The following is a 16,864-nucleotide window of genomic DNA, read 5'->3' as shown; positions in this document are numbered from 1 at the left end:
TCATGGGCTAAAGTAGGCACAGATTTGTTTTCTTTTGACAACAAGGACTATCTCATCACTGTAGATTACTATTCAAATTTCTGGGAAATAGATTATCTCTCAGACACAAAATCTACAACTGTGATAAAGAAACTGAAAGCCCACTTTGCCAGACAAGGCATCCCTGATGTTGTCATCTCGGACAACGGACCACAATACTCATCGCAAGAATTCCACAGATTCAGCGAACGGTGGGAATTCCTGCATAAGACTTCGTCACCTGGGTACGCTGAGAGCAATGGCAAAGCAGAATGAGCCGTCAAAACAGCCAAGAGACTTTTGCACAAAGCGCAAATGGCTGGACAGGATCCTTACCTTGCTCTTTTGGATCACCGTAACACACCGTCACAAGGCCTGGACACCAGTCCAGCACAAAGACTTCTCAGTCGTCGCACCAGAACACTGCTGCCCACAAAAGCAAGCCTTCTGCAGCCAAAAGTCGAACAGGTGCAGCAAGGACTACGCAGTAACCAAGAACGCCAGTCTGCCTACTACAACAGATCTGCCAGAGATCTGGACACATTGAAACCAGGGGACTGTGTGCGAATACAGCCATTTGGGTCTCACACTCTCTGGAGATTAGGCAAAGTTCTCATTTGCGAGATCCTACGAAGTCCAGCTGCAGTCTGGTGGTGTTCTGCGGAGGAATCGCAAACACCTCAGGCGTGCCCACGGACAGACCCTCAGTGAGTCTATGGACATGGAGACTGTTGTTGTTCTTCCACAGACTGTTCCTGAAACACACACAGACACAGACACGGGTGACACACACCCACCTGGTAGCAAGGTATTACCGGTGACCACAAGGGCTGGTCGCACAGTGGTGACGCCACAACGCTACAAAGACTTTGTGAACAAATAGTCGTGGACCACTCATGGACTTTGGGGGGACTAAAGAAAGAATGTTGAGAAAGGCATAACAGGTTTAGTAAGGTGTGTTGTTATAAGTTTAAGACTGAAATAGGACATAGTTGTAGAACTTTTCATTTTGAATGTACAATGTTGATCTGTGATTTGATTGCAGCTAGTATGTGTCAATGGTAACAAGGAATATCACTATAGTTAAATTAGTTTAGTTTTCACTGTAACAGTAATGAGTTTTGTCATTCAGAGATGATTTATATTGTGTGTATTTTTGACAGTTCAAAGAGTCAAAAGTCAAAGAGTCAAACAGCTTAAGAAAAAAAAAAAAGAGAGAAAGGATGTTACAATAGTAATTGGGTACACACGGACATGTTGGAAAGAGACACCTGAAGTAAGAAAAGGAGCAGAATTAAACAGGCACTACAGTAGTTTGGTTGGTTTCCTCTCTCTTTTAATCTGTGTTGCCCAACCCTTTTTCTAAGGATGTCTCAGTTGATTGGTTTGCTTAATTTACTAATTAAGCACCCAAATATGTTTCACCAAATCTGTTACCTGCTTGACTTTACCAATGCAGCTGGGGGTTCACTTACTTTTGAAAATACACTAATTCCATGTTTCATGTAGTTTTTTGGCTACTCAAACAATTCCCTCTAAACAAGTACATGCAAATGATAAACATAAACCTGACATTTCATCTATGGAAAATTGGTGATGAAAAAAATGAAAAATCATGGTAAAACAACAGAAAACTCTTAAGTGCTCAAGGGGTTCACATACTTTCAAGTGGCACTGTATACTTTGTAAAGGTATACAGGACATTCATAGTTCCGAGACAGGTGAACTGTTTCCAGGGTTTCATTCTTAATGTTTTTTCTGCGTCACATCACTGAACCACTGAACAATTTTTCCATTTGAGAAAAACTAGCTGTATCATCAACAGGGAGGTAAAAGCAAAGACCTTCCCTAAGTGAGCAAGTGGGGGAAATAAGAATTATAAAACTGGTTTGGGAATATGCCCAAAATGGTGATGAATGCCAAAAATGGGGGTTAGGAGTGGGGCTGAGGAGGGAGGGCGTAAACTCCAGTGAATGATAAGTCTCGATCAGCAAGTGAAAATGATTAGAGGGCGCTACTATAAACATTTCATGACATAGACATGCACCTACTGGTGAGCTCTTACGTTAGTACTGGCCTTTCAAGTGGTTTGAACCCGTAGATGACATTTTGAGCCTTTTTCAACCCATAAAATGCCCTTTAAAAAAAAAAAAATTGGTCATTTTGGTATAAACACCACCAGAACATTCATTTTTGGTTTACTGCTCAAAAAATAAATTCTGTTCACTACCTCTTTAATATGGGTTTCAGAATGATAACAGTAATAATAATAATATCAAATAGAAAAACAATTATTATATTTGTTTGCCTCAAAAAAGTTCACTAATTAGACAATGCTGTTTAAGAAGGCGAGCTTTTAAACACTTTTGAATGTAAGCTGTCACTGGAACGGTCATTTAAATCTATCAATTTGGATAATTCCTTTTATTTTATGTATGCGATTATTTTTTTGATTGATCATTCAGGCGTATTTTTCATTGGCTACATTGTAGACACTGTAATTCGTAAGCAGTCGGGAGGGACACTAGCGGTGAGCAAGAGAAAGTCACATGCGCCATTTAAATATCACAGCTGTCGAGCACGGAAGAATTTGTATAGCACTGGGCCATTAAAGCGGCTCGGTAGAGTTGAAGATGGCGGACGGAGAGAATATTCTTGTTAGTGCTAAAACCAGCATCTCTGATTTAGATGAGCCTGTTCTTAAAAAACCTAGGATTGGTATGTTGACTGGCTGTGGACTTAAAATTGTTGACAAAGATCGAGGAATGTGCGGAGCAGACACCGGAGAGAATTGGGCGGCGGCGATTCCAGCGCGGTCTGACGAGGAGGTTGAGCCGGCGATGGCGGTGAGACAGGCCACAGCAACACTAGGCGGAGACAATGGGCTCTTGGTCCCGCAGACCGGTGAAAATATTTTACCCATTGAGAGGACCTCGGTGTCTGGGCCGAATGAGGAGCTTGCAGGTACGCTGCGTTAACAAGTTAGCAAGCCTTTCAAGTTTTGGCGGACTTGGGCCATTTCCGTGATGCACTAAATGACTGGCAAACCAGCCAGCCAGCTAGCTGCCTTCCGAAAAATGCTGGCTTGCTGATAGCTAACCTAGCTATTAGTAACGCGCTATCGCAATAGCACCCCTGGCCATCAGTGTTGTGGATTTTTTATCTGCGTTCATAGCTGTACAGTGACAGCTTCATAGCTAGCTCTTGCTAGCTGCATTCGATTTATAAGCATTTGCTTTTGTACAGTGCTCAGACATCGACTTTCTGTTTGATTCAATATTGAATACAAGTTACCACAAATGATAAAGCAGTTCGTTTATTTAGCGGTTACAGTAATGTTACTCTCAGCTAGGTGGTAGCCCGGTAGCTAGATAACGTTAGCCATATACAACCGTAGTTAAATGAAACAAATGTCAATGAAAACTTCACAAAGGTTGCCAGACAAGTTAGCTAGAGTTACCACCATGTACAACAACCGGTTTTTAAATCGAACAATTTGTACTACTATTGAATGTGCACTGAGACGCAAAGAACTAAAGTTGGCTGAATAACCAGCTGAGTTAGCAAGACAAGGCAATATGCCTATGAAATTAAGTATTCATTTGGTGTAACTGTCTATTGTAATGCTCATGCTTCCGTTATTAAGCAGTGATTCTTTCTAATGTCAATAGTTACTTCGGAGTTTGCACGTAATACTCGAACTACCTGTCTAGTTTACTTGTTGTCAGGGAACTAACTATCGCAATCTGAAAGGTTGGGATACCTGTGAAAATAGTTGGAGACCGATGACAGCCAGTCATGTCTTGCAATAGTATATACAATAGTACTAAATTACTACTAAAATAGTAAATACAACTGATAACCGGTATGACTGAGCACGGTTGGCCAAGCGGCTAACTTACGTTAGCGACGTTGAATGGTTCCAAAATCATCATGGCAAAGGTCCCTAGAATATCGCGACCAGCACTAGAGAAGTACAAACTAATTCCCTCACCCTCTTGGAACCCGATGTAGTTATCTGTACAATTTCCACCATCCATTGAATTTGCATTAAATTGGCTTAACCTGCCTTACTGTATGTACTGCTCATTTGATAGAACCAGGGGATAGAACCACGGTACACGCGACTTATTATTGTTATAAGTCGCATGTACCGTTCTTATTGTCTTGATTTTGGAAATACAAACTTATTTTGTTCCCCCTGAAGTTGTAACTCACTCTTTTGGCACCAATCGCAGTGTGTCCCATCAGATTTCAACATAATGTACCATTTAGTAGATATCTTCTTGAACAGCTTGCATGCACGGTTCAAGTTGCCCAAAAATTATTTGTACTCTTTGTTTTTTAAAGATGTATGTGGTTGGCACATCCCCGAATGCAAAACAAACAAATAAATGTTTTTTTTTTTCAATTCCTTTGTCAACAGAGTGTGTTGATCCTGATAATGGGCTTCCTCTGAATGGCTTTGCTTCCCCAGACTGTGGTAATGAAGATGACGATGATGATCGATCATCTCATGCAAGCTCCAGTGACTGGACTCCCAGACCTCAGATAGGTATGAAGAAAGTTTGTAGACCTTAGCACACAACATCAATGCTATCCTCTGCTATTCACCTTAGGGTAAAACCTGAGCATGAAATCAGAGCGCACTGTGTGGATGTGTTAGCCAGAACAGTGAATGTGTAAGCCAGTTTGAGCCTTCAGTTGTGAAGTTTAATCATGAAGCTGCTAATACATAATTAATGGAGAATGACAAGAAATCCTTGAAGGTGATTGTTACGGTGGAGGGTGTAAAGGAAATGTCTAATTTTCATGTTTTCAAACAGGCTCCTACAGTTTCATTCAGCAACACATCATGATGGAGACAGACCCTCGAACAATCCTAAAAGACTTGCTTCCTGATACTGTACTTCCACCCGATCTGGATGATATGACCCTGTGGCAAATCATCATTAACATCTCTGAGCCACCTAAAAGAAAGAAGAGGAAAGATATCAACACCCTTGAAGATGTTGTTAGGTTGCTCCAAGAAAGCAAGAAGATCCTCGTCCTAACTGGTGCAGGGGTACATTACTGACTTGCATTTGGTTTGGTCCACCAAAGAAAGTGTCTGCTGAAGTGCAAATATATTAAGAGTTTACCAGTGTCATGAAGAATGATAATTAACTGTAGTCTATATTTTAATCTTTTTTTTTGTTTGTTTAAACAGGTATCAGTTTCTTGTGGTATACCTGATTTCCGATCTCGGGATGGTATATATGCTAGACTTGCAATAGATTTTCCAGATCTTCCAGACCCTCAAGCAATGTTTGACATTGAATATTTCAGACGTGATCCAAGGCCTTTCTTCAAGTTTGCCAAGGTACGTTTCAAATAAATATGAGCATTTACTGTTTTTTTCTGATGTGTTCTATCTAAAACAACAGAGATGAGAAGGTTTCTCTGTCAGTGGAGCAGAAATGTGACTGGTTACCTGCTGGTTCTGTAAGGCCATTTCTCATTAGGTATTTCCATAGAAATTCTGAAGCGGCAAATGAAAATAGTTTGCTAGTTGAGAAATCATTGTCTTCTTCAAGGTGTAATGGATGGGGGAAAATATCTGCCTACAAGTATGTACATTTAGGTGAATTCATCTAGCGGGTGTGCTCTTCTACAAATTAACTTGAGAAGCGGGTGAGTTTCACATGTTATCAGGATGGTTGATGGTAATCAACTGGATATTCTTCTCACCCTAGGTGGGCAGTCACATTTAATATAAGCCCCATTGTTCTGAGAATCAATCCACCTCTAAGGTCTACGAGGACCCTCTGCTGGCCAAAAGATGTTAGTGCAGGCAAGGCCATACTGAATGGTGACTCTCAGCTCTGGTGTTCAATATTTGGGCTTGTAAAGGCCTGTGTTAAACTGATGATCCATGCCAATATAAGATATTCTAGCATGATTTTTGGAGTCACGTTTATAAAATATAATTATACAATTGAATTCTGATGGTTCGGTTGTGACGCTGCTTTGATACACAGCCTAACAGCTGTTCTTTGAACGCTTACACTGCATATTGCCAGATCCTTGGTCTTCTGGTTGAGCTACACAGGAATAATGAAGCTGTACAGTGGCTTACCTTGCCATGTAACTAATGTAAGATTGCCTGACTTTGTTTTGGCAGGAGATCTACCCTGGACAATTCCAGCCTTCACCGTGTCATAAATTCATAGCTGGGCTAGACCAGCAGGAGAAGCTCCTGCGGAACTACACACAGAACATTGACACCCTAGAACAGGTTGCAGGAGTACAACGAATTATCCAGTGTCACGGTATGTTTACATTTATAGCAAGCGCCATAAATGTGGTCCTCCTGCTCTCAAAATCATTATAAAATAGAAATTTGTAATGGGATATATAATAGATAGATAAACTTTTATTAATCCTGTGAGGGAAATGCAGGTGTTATAAAAGCAAGGTAATAGGAATCAAGTACATACATTACAATGAATAGAAATTTGAATAAGAAATAAAAATAAATACAATAAAATGAATAGATAAGAAAGTAATATAGACTGTCCTACCTTTCACATTTTAAAAGGAAACAGCTGTAACATGCTCACTCCCCCCCCCCCCCATCTCTGTGACAGGTTCCTTTGCCACAGCCTCATGCCTCATCTGCAAATACAAAGTGGACTGTGAAGTGATCTCTGAAGATGTGTTGAATCAGGTTTGATTTCTGATGTCTTCATTTGCTGCAGAATGGTTGTACAATAATGACAGATTTTTGGTGTGACTGAAGTACCATGACCTGTTGCAGGTTGTCCCTCGATGTCCAAGGTGTCCACCTGACATCCCTCTCGCAATCATGAAGCCGGACATCGTATTCTTTGGCGAGAACCTTCCAGAATTTTTCCACAGGGCAATGAAGCAAGACAAGGATGAGGTGGACCTGCTCATTGTCATTGGGTCCTCTCTCAAAGTGCGACCCGTGGCACTTATACCAAGTATGTTTTCAGAAGGGTTCCCTTATTCGAACATCATATTTCTAATATCGTATGCATATAGGAACTCCCAAAAAACAAACACAAGAGCTGCATGTGTTGAGTGACCCTGGCCTAAATAGAGTATATTACTATAACTACTATATACAGTGGTGATTTTTCTGCTCACTTTGAGACTTGTGTCATCATGTAAGTCATGCTGATCTTTTCTGGTGACAGGTTCCATCCCACATGCAGTGCCTCAGGTTCTGATTAACCGGGAGCAGCTACCGCACCTCAACTTTGACGTGGAGCTTCTGGGTGACTGCGATGTCATCATTAACGAGCTGTGCCACCGGCTGGGTGCCGACTTTGCAAAGCTCTGCTACACCCCTTCCAGACTGACGGAGATCACCGAGAAGCCCCCACGGCCAGCCCCCACGCAGCCCGAGCCAACGCCCAGCGAGGACGCCTCCGCTGATGCCAACGTCCAGGCTGCCGTGGAGCCCACACACACACCCGCAGACGCCACGCCCCCAGATGAGACGGGGACACAGAGAAACACAACAGAGACGGCAGACAAAGCCACAGAACACTGTCCAAACGCACAGTCCTCCAGCGCGGTGGCGACCAAGATGCCAGACACAAGAGACTCAGAAGACGCGCAGAAAGATGAGGCCTTAGCAGCAAAAGACACGGCTCGCCGGCGATGCTGGATGAACAGAATCTTTCATAGTCCAATCAGCAAACGCCTTGAGAGTAAGACTTCTGTTAAGTTGATTGTGCTCCACTGAGCTGGGATTTGAAGTTGTGTATTTGTGGTGCACAGTTAATGAAGCCTTAGGGGTGGATAGTGCTAGTCCTTTATTGATTAAACAGACCAGTTCTTCTCGGGTATAAGACACATGTTATACATAAGTAGTCCACATATGGCTTGAAGGCTATTCTTCTTATTATATATTTTTTTCGGTCAAATTATTGTTGTAGAAAAAAGCCATGTGGAATAAGTATTGATATAAAGAACCATTAACCTTTTCCCACCTCCAAACATTTGTATGTTGACAGGCTCTCAGTACCTATTTCAAGCACCCAATCACTACATCTTCCATGGAGCCGAGGTGTACTCAAACTCGGAGGACGAGACATCCAGCTCATGCGACAGTGATGACTCTTGCTGCAGCGATGAGGGAGACGAGGACGAGGGGGGAGATGAGGACGAGGGGGGAGACGAGGACGAGGGGGGAGACGAAGACGAAGACAAGAGGGGAGACGAGGACGAGAAGGAAGATGAGGGTGACTCAGAGAGTGCCCGCACACCAGCAGAGGAGGAGGAAGAGCAGCAGCAGGAAAAGAACAGCCTTAGAGACACACTGCCAGAGAATCAAACCCACGATAGCACCACGCTGAGCTCTCCAACAAACAGTACAGCAGCTGTGAATGTCCCAGCCACCACAGACCTTTAACACACAACGGAGACACTCTCTCAACTACATGTCCACAAGCACTAGCAAGTCTTTGTTGTACTGAAGTACGTTTTATATATATTTTTTGTACCCAGTCCCTGCCACCCCCAAGTCCACACCTTCATGTTTTTGTTTAGTTTTTTTCCTGTCTGTTAAGATTGCACAGATTGCACTGTGCATATTCACATTTGGGGCCGTAATGCCATCTGAGGTAGGTGCATGCAAGTTTGTATTCAACATCAAAAAAGGAATGGTTGGAGAATATATGAGAATGAGGGAGTGAAGTTAAAATGAAAGATATGGAACTTGTTGAATGATAAGTCACTCCTTTAACTTTTATATTTTATTTGTTTATCTCTCTGGATGTAGGGCAGTTGTGTTTCATGGGGTAGTTCTTGGCTATGAATAGTGTAGTTTGAACTGGCCATTCACACAGACATGGGATGACTAAAGGGAACATATAGGTAGACCAAAGAACATTTTATTTCCACTTCTACAAGAATTTTCATTAAACCCTCCAAAGTGCTTTGTCTTTGAATTTCTTTCAAAGATTTTGAAGCAAAACAGGTGGCATTGTGACATTTGGCAGCTACCCTCTACAGTTAATGTATAGGTGATTTTTGTTTTCTTTAGGGAAACAAATCCTGTTAAACCCAGACAGCCAGCAAGCCGTTGGCAGTGTTGTTTTTCATGTCAGTTTTTTGAGTGTTTGTTTTATGTTTTGGTAAAGAAAGTCTACCTGACCAGAAGCCTTACCATATTTAATAAGCTGTCCGTTGGCCATGGTGCACTTTGGTTTCAAAGGAATATTTATATGACAAGTTTGGTGTTCTCTAAAAAGAACAAATACATTTCTCCGGTTAACTTAAAAACTGCCACCAACAATGAGATGGTTGCGACTGCTTTTATGGTTCGCAAGAGTTTGGATGGTCCCTACTGAAACCTTTTGTATTATAAACGTGAACGCATTTTGCTTTGGTCGTATGAATTGTAAAAGGTTTAATTAATCTTGACCTTCAAATTAATTTTCATTTTCACCTCCTGAAAAGACACCGCACCCACTAGATTCGTTAGCATGCATATGGCCCGAGAAAGCACAAGGTTATAATACAGACATGTTAAAGAACATTGTTAGGCTTTAATGAATTGCTAATGTGTATATATGTTGAAGACACACGTGAAATCATGTTTACCACTGCAGGGACGGTTGGGATACGGTGAGGTAAGTAGTAGCCTACGTTCTTAGGTGTATAATCCACTTGCAAACTAATTAATGGATGTCCATAACGTTTTTTCTTCTTCTTCAGAACAATAGAGGATATGTTTTATATTTGAAATAAAGCCTTTATGAACATGACTATAAACTCCAACCAGCAAGCCATATGATTGTCAATTTTGACCTCAAAGAATTAAAGCATTAACAAGTGCACTCTTAATTTATTATTTTTACAAGCCGTATGTTTTTGACCCGAAGCTGTTTTTATGTCAGCGGCTTTGGTTTGTTTACTCTGTTTGTCATGGTATCTGCTTCAACATGTTTGTATTCTGTGTTGTAGGACTTCTTTGCCCTGTCGAACACAAATGTTATTATTTGAGGGCTTGTTATCTGTAAACCTTTTTAAATTCTTTATCTGACCAGACTGCCCTCTTTTTCAACACCTGTCAGGTTGCCGTTGTGTCGATTCGGAGGATATGTTAATGCATTTATTTCTGAAAAATAAAACGAATATTGAAACACCTCCAAAACAATGATGTGATCTAATCGAGTTAATTATCCGTAAACCCACTCTGACAGATCTACCTAACCTGTAAAGTAGGTATACACAAAATAATTTCTGGGGGGAGTAAGCTACTTGCGTTACATACGTTGAAGTGTTGTATGTAATAAAACTGGAAGGGATGTTATTTCACATGAAATATGTCAGACAAAAGACTACAATTCCCAACCAACCCCTTTCCGGAAATGAATGCTGCAAAGTGTCGCAAATTCACCATCGGCTGTACTAGGGAAGTCGCTGTGCAAATGGCAAATTGTGATCACTGTATATAGCAGTTTTAGAAACATAACTCAATGTACATTTCGTTACATGACCACAACAGGTAAATGCAGCATGGAGGAAATGGAAGAAGAGCGTTTAGATGACCACAATCACAACTATCGTGATGGCACCAGAGATGCTTACACCTTCATGAGAGCACAACTGTCAAATGAAGCCGAACTTTTCTGCTCGCCCATGATTAGCACAGAACCTACGGGGTCTTGCGGTGGCATTCCGCCCAGACGAGAACCACGGTACATGGATTCGGATTCTAGTAGCATCAGCAGCGAAACAAGCGACACAGACAGTCCCTGCGCCTCGGCGTCCACGCCTGGCAAACTAACCCTCAACTCGGCTACAAAGTTTTGTAAGTGTGATCCATGCCCCAAAACGTTCGCTGCCTTTGGTCATGGCCTGACCAGCATATTTATATTCTTGCTCCTATTCTTTCTCTTGCCCACGTTTTCATGAACTCTGAATTTTACTGAAATTAATATCCGATCTCACAGTTAGCATTAGCCCACTTGTTATGCTTACCGGTCGCTCAAGATGTCTCCTTTTGTCTCCATCTAGTAATGAATTCAATGACTGTAGATGATTATAAGAATATTTACTGGCCAAAGCTGGAGTGTGCAATAGAGCACCTGCTGACTCAGAGCCCCTCCGACCACAATTCCATATCGTATGAACAGATATACAGGTAAGACTTCTACCTCAGGTCACTCACGTCATTAGAGGTAGGATCACAATTCACACAGTGCTCTCTTTTGTAGCGTGTGCCAACACAATACTAACCGCACACTCTGTGTTTTTGTTAGATGTGGGCCTATTCATTTGTTTTACTGACATTTTCATGTATTGCATTTTCCATCCAGCCATGTCTATAAATGTGTATGTCAGCAACATTCAGAACTACTCTACAATGATTTGGTATGGAAAATTTCCGGTCACCTTGATCAGGTTTCTGCTCAGCTCTTGGTAAGGAAATTCTAAAGTAATTTCTACCCCTAGTAAAAATCATAGTGTTCAGTATATCATGCAGAGGCCAGAGGAATATATGACTTGTCAGTAATCAGAGAATTCCTGACATGGACATGTCTGATTATGATTTTGTTTATTTACCAGGGCACTCCATCTGATGGTTTCATTGAAAGTTTTAACCTTGCCCTCACTCAGTACACAGCGGCTCTGCAGTGCATCGTTCCTGTATTCATCTACATGGTGACTCACTTTACCTCACTGTGAAATCCTTTACTGCATCTCTTTTGTTGGTATTAATGTATTTGATGTCAAATGTACAACACACTGAAATGAACAAACCCCTCACAAGATTATCTTATGCAATATAGTTTCATTTGAGTTTCTTTTGTTGTGTCATCTTGTTATCTTTTATGATCTGTAGAACAAGTTTTACATTGAAAGAAAGCTAAACCAGGACCTAAGGGATATCCTTATGAGGCTTTTCTCTGATCACATTGCAGAGAAACATGTGAACACGTTAATACGTAAGTGTATGGTGCCTTATTTTCCTCCAACTGTATTCTCCTATCACTCTCGACCATATCAGCAGTCACTATTTGACAATGTTTGCCTACATTGTGACCTTGATCATAATAAGAAATCCAAATGCATGTAGAACTGTGACTGGAGTCAATTGTCAAAATAGTACTTTTGTTCAAATGCTGATTTATGTTGTACGACTCTACACACTCACACACACACACACACACACACACACACACACACACACACACACACACACCTATTTAACAGCTTTTTGAATCTATTTAACAGCTATTTGAAAAACAATATATTTAATAAATCTGTTGGAGAGTCAGTGTGCTGGAGAGATCTGTGCTGAACTTAGACTGAGCTTAGAGTGTGGGCAATCAGACTCATCAACTCCTTGTATGAGAAAATGCAAATAGTAACTATATGTGAAACAAGTCAGATGTGTCAGAAGTCATTTGTAGTTCTTATTTGAAGGGTTATTTCATCCTCTACATCTGCATTAATGTGTTGCTTTTGTCATTAGCTCTTCTCCAAAATGCCCATTCCATGCCTTTTCAAGTCAGGCCATCAACAATGGCTAATGTTGTGAAAGGTCTCTATGCCCTTCGACCAGGTGAGTGGCTACAGATACTAAAATGGTTTAAAGTGCTCTTACTAAGACACATAGTATACTTGATACTGTGATTTGCTCTTAATCATATTTGTTGTACTTTATAACTAATAGAGGTTAAGATTTGTGACTTTTGTAGTATAGTTTTTATACTAATGTGTTTGTGAATTATTAGAATAGAATGTATGAGTCGTAGTGTAAGGTGGTATTTTGTTTCGTGATATTAATGCCTTTTCCTTTACTCTACAGAATGGTCCAATCTCGCCCCAGCTCTTTTTTCCCAATTTATTCCTCAAATCCATCCTCCGGCTGTGGAGTCACAGCTTTCTGATTACGCTGCCCAAGACCAGAAGTTGCAGATGGAGCTCTCTCAGAAGGGTTTCCCCAGGTCTGTAAGAGGCTGCACTTATCACAAACACTTGATCACAACGCTTGGACTACATTACTTATCGCTGTAGTTGTTTGTTCTTGTATGTTGACATATTGGGGAGCGGAGTCCTCAGGACCTGTTTTATGATCAACACTTCTAGAAAAGGCTGTTATTTCTAGTTCGTCTAATACTACTACGCTAAAAAGGACGAAATAGCTCAGACAATTATGATATAATTTGACATTATATTATCAAATAATGGTCTTGATTTCTGACTGTAGGGTTGCTCTCCCTGTCAGGGCTGCTCGTCCTCTTTCCCTCCTTTCATGGGGTTCCCGATCCAAGGCGTGGTGTGGTTCTAGACTTTTACCCCGATATTAGCCCTGATTTGCAAATGGCAGGATTGTCTGCTTGCAGTTTTCAGTTTTGAATCGGTTCAAATTCTGAAGCCCAGGCATGGAAGGTGTTTAAAGTGTTGTGGTGTGTGTTGATATTAGGAGTGTCCATGTTCGTTTCATTGGCTGGAATGGGTAAAAGTCAGATGAGTCAAAACCCTGCAGATGTGTTTTTAAAAACTGAGGTTAAACCACAGAGGTGTAGAAGGAGGAAACATTGTTCTGTTCTTAACAAGAACTCTGTGACTCATGAAGCTGTTGCGACGTGCTGCAAGGAAATGCGAGTGAAAACATTAGTTTCAAAAGGGCCAGTGCCTTGTAGGAAAACCCAACAATAATTTATGCAGGATGTCACAAATGATTGACTGCTTTGATTGATGTGTGCAAGCTTTGAAAGGAAATTATTAAATCTATTAAGACCCCAGATTCATAATTGATGATGAGGGTGGTTGGATGGATAAATGGATGGTGAGCAAGACAAACCCCTTGAATAGACTTGAACAAGAGTCTGCAGTTCTAAGGGCTATTCAGGGTACTTCAGTGGGTGCCGAGGGCCTGTCAGTAGGTGGGGTGGGGGCAGAAGAGACATGTGTGTGAAGTAGAGCAGTCGAGAGATCCTTGATAAGATCACTTTTGCATGATCAGTTTAACGGGTATGTATCGGGTGCATTATTGTACACAGCATTCCATTTCAAACTGAATACCTTTTTGAAGAAACAAGGAACCTGCTTCCAAACCCCTGTACAACTGGATAGTTGGGGGGGGCTGACACAGCATGTGCACCGGCAGTCTTCATCAAAACTGTCTGCAATAAAAACATGCACAAACTTTGCATAAAACAAGGCTTCTCACTGACTTATTTAAGTTGTAATAATAGAAAGAGATCTGCTTTTAGAGCCAGGCCATTTATTTGGTGTTAAGGACATTTTGAATCATTCATCAATGATATCCTCTTTCACTGGAGTATAAAAATATCTAAGTCATCCACCACCACGGGAAAGATTCAAGAGCATTCCATTGCAATAAGGCAAAAATGTGCTGACTTGCACAAATCAGGGAATGGATGCAAGAAAAAAAGCTGCTTGACTCAACTTAAAATTCCATTCCAATCAACAGCTAGGGCAATCATTAAGAAGTTTAATTGTATGAACCAAGCATAATTGTATGGAGGTGGAGGCAAGGATATTTTGTCAGTACCTACAGTGAGATGGATGGTCAAAGAAGTAAAAAAATAAATCTCCATACACCACAGTTTCAGAATGACAGAGTTTGGTAGCGTCTAGGGGTGTTGAGTTCTTTGACTCTAAATACAAAGGTGGGTTTGGAAATTAAGATAGTAACAAAGAAAAGCACCTTATTCCAAGCGTTAAATATGGTGGAAAATATGGTGTTTGCATACATGGCGTTATCGATTCCAGGAAGTATCAGTTGATTTTCAAATCTGGCTATATCCACTCAAAAATGGTTAAATTAACACAAAATCAAGCTTTTGCCATGGTCATCTTAGGCCCCTGACCTAAATCCAATAGACTCAGGATTCTGCAAGATCTGGACAGATTGTGCATTGACGAATGGATGAAAATGTCTTCTTTTGTGTTCAAGTCTAATTGGGCATTACAAGAGAAGACTGATAGGAAAAGGGGGTTGCACAAAATTAGAAAAATGAAGGGCTGCCAATAATTATGACACATGTCTTTCGGAATAGAATGGTAATGAGCTCATATAGAATTTCTATATTTTCTTTATTTGCTGGGTAAAGACAACATTTGCTTAACATTAAAAGGAGTTTTTCACCAGCCTTTTTCACTTGTCATAAGGCTGCCAACCAGTGTACTTAGTCATGTAATCCTATCCTTAATGTATCTGTTATTTGGTCTTGATCTGTTAATTTGCCATTTCACAGGGGGGACCAGTCACGCAAGAGAGCAAGTGAGGAATCCTAGCAGTTCACCCAACATGAATTGAATCATTTTCAGAAAGAAGTACATATTTCAGAAGAGTTGATGAAGCACACTGGCCTCTCTATCCAAACAGACTGTACCTGCATCACCTAATTTACATCATGTTAACCATGACGATCCTTCAGATGCTTGTGTCAACGTTTAGTTGACGATAGCTCACTCTATACCTGTCAGTTATTCTTAGGATTGTTGATCCGATGACTCGTAACACAACACAAAACTGGTTGATTTACCTTTGATGATGATTTGTATGATTTGTATGATTTGCCATTTTAGCAAAAAGAAGTTTGTCCTGATGTTAAAGGTGTGCCTTTTTGTATAATTATGTTTACCCCAAAACAAATTCTTCTTTATTTATGGATTCCCTGCATCATTGTAATATTTGTTTTGTGCATACTCAATTTGTTCAATCTGTGCAATGTGTTTTATGCATACTTATTTTAACACTACCACCGAGTGCATTAAGGACATTTCTAGGACAGCAGTATGCAAGCTGTTGAATGCAGTAGAATTGTAGTGTTAGTAGCTTTGTCTTCAACATGTTTTGTGGCTTAGTATTGAGAAATCATACCTCCTCACGAGATACCTCAAAGAATTTGAACCTAAATCAACTAAATCAGCAGACATTCAAGATGGGCAAGTTGGACTGCGGCATATATGCATCCTCACTCACTGTCTTGTTTTACATTTACTTTTGTTAAAGCATTTAGAATGTGATTCTCTGTGATATCAGGAAATGTGACGGATAAAAGCATTAGTGTTCATAACTGTTGTGAAAATGTTCAAATGTCCTTGCATGCCACATGTGAAAGATTGATTACACGGTATGCGGCACTATAAGCTAACAGGGATTTGAATATAACATTCTTGACCGATGATATCCAATATGAAAACTGTGTTGTATTGATCATTGATGGAGGAAATTATATTTTGTTGTATTCATTTATGTGTCTTACCATTTGGGTTGCCAAATTCATTATTTTTTTATTTTTTTTGGGGGATATGTTGTTTTTTGTGTGTTTGATTTTTGTTTGTGTTTTAAAACCCTGTCAATTGTGTGTTCAGGGGGGTATTCCAAAAAGATTTAGTGACAAACCTTTGTAACTTAACCCTGAGTAAGTGGTAAACCTCCTATTAGAAGAGCCCTATGGCTTTATTTTTCTAGGAGAATGAAGCCCTAGGTATGCCATTTTAGGAGGTTTACCACTTACTCCGAATTAACTTGGTGGAGTACCCCCAGGTATTTGCACTGTTTTAGGTGTAATCCAATGCCAAAGTACTGCTAACCATTGCTTTCTTTATAGAATGTTGTGGACTCACCTATGTTCTAATCATGTGTAGTTTGACTACTTGTTTCAATTAAACGCACTTGAAAGTTCATGTCTGTGTCAATATACATCCTTCTTAACCAGCAGCCTTTATTGAAATGGAAAGTTGTGGGGTAACATGTACAGTATGTTATGACTTCAGTAAGTCTCTGAACACCAGGGCCTTCTTGAATCTTATTGAAATTTGATTGCTTTATTGTTTGTTT

General features: G+C 40.5%; 2 protein-coding genes across 2 annotated transcripts; both read left to right on the top strand.

Annotated features, from left to right (window-relative positions):
* The first annotated feature begins 2,604 nt into the window (after window positions 1–2,604).
* Window positions 2,605–10,125, top strand: sirt1 (sirtuin 1). Its single transcript, XM_080848870.1, has 9 exons — window positions 2,605–2,982; window positions 4,445–4,573; window positions 4,845–5,083; window positions 5,228–5,380; window positions 6,182–6,329; window positions 6,648–6,727; window positions 6,818–7,004; window positions 7,221–7,739; window positions 8,046–10,125. The coding sequence occupies exons 1-9, from the start codon at window positions 2,652–2,654 to the stop codon at window positions 8,441–8,443; spliced, it is 2,184 nt and encodes a 727-aa protein (XP_080704996.1). The 5' UTR covers window positions 2,605–2,651; the 3' UTR covers window positions 8,444–10,125.
* Window positions 10,126–10,410: 285 nt separating this feature from the next.
* cacul1 (CDK2 associated cullin domain 1) lies at window positions 10,411–16,653 on the top strand (the record flags this gene model as incomplete). Its single annotated transcript, XM_080849408.1, has 8 exons — window positions 10,411–10,849; window positions 11,056–11,182; window positions 11,358–11,460; window positions 11,608–11,703; window positions 11,885–11,987; window positions 12,518–12,607; window positions 12,854–12,992; window positions 15,273–16,653. The coding sequence occupies 8 exons, from the start codon at window positions 10,411–10,413 to the stop codon at window positions 15,310–15,312; spliced, it is 1,137 nt and encodes a 378-aa protein (XP_080705534.1). The 3' UTR covers window positions 15,313–16,653.
* Window positions 16,654–16,864: the final 211 nt, after the last annotated feature.

The sequence above is a fragment of the Sprattus sprattus genome (genome assembly GCF_963457725.1).
Source record: "Sprattus sprattus genome assembly, chromosome: 12".
In the NCBI taxonomy this organism is placed as follows: Eukaryota; Metazoa; Chordata; class Actinopteri; order Clupeiformes; family Clupeidae; genus Sprattus; species Sprattus sprattus.
Note: the sequence above shows the minus strand (reverse complement) of the source record. Positions and strands in the feature narration are given on the sequence as shown.

Coding starts and splice junctions, on each gene's coding strand:
- sirt1 (XM_080848870.1), top strand. CDS start 2,652: ATGGCGGACGGAGAGAATATTCTTGTTAGTGCTAAAACCAGCATCTCT. Junction 6,330..6,647: donor ACGAATTATCCAGTGTCACG/GTATGTTTACAT, acceptor TCTCTGTGACAG/GTTCCTTTGCCACAGCCTCA. Junction 6,728..6,817: donor CTGAAGATGTGTTGAATCAG/GTTTGATTTCTG, acceptor GACCTGTTGCAG/GTTGTCCCTCGATGTCCAAG.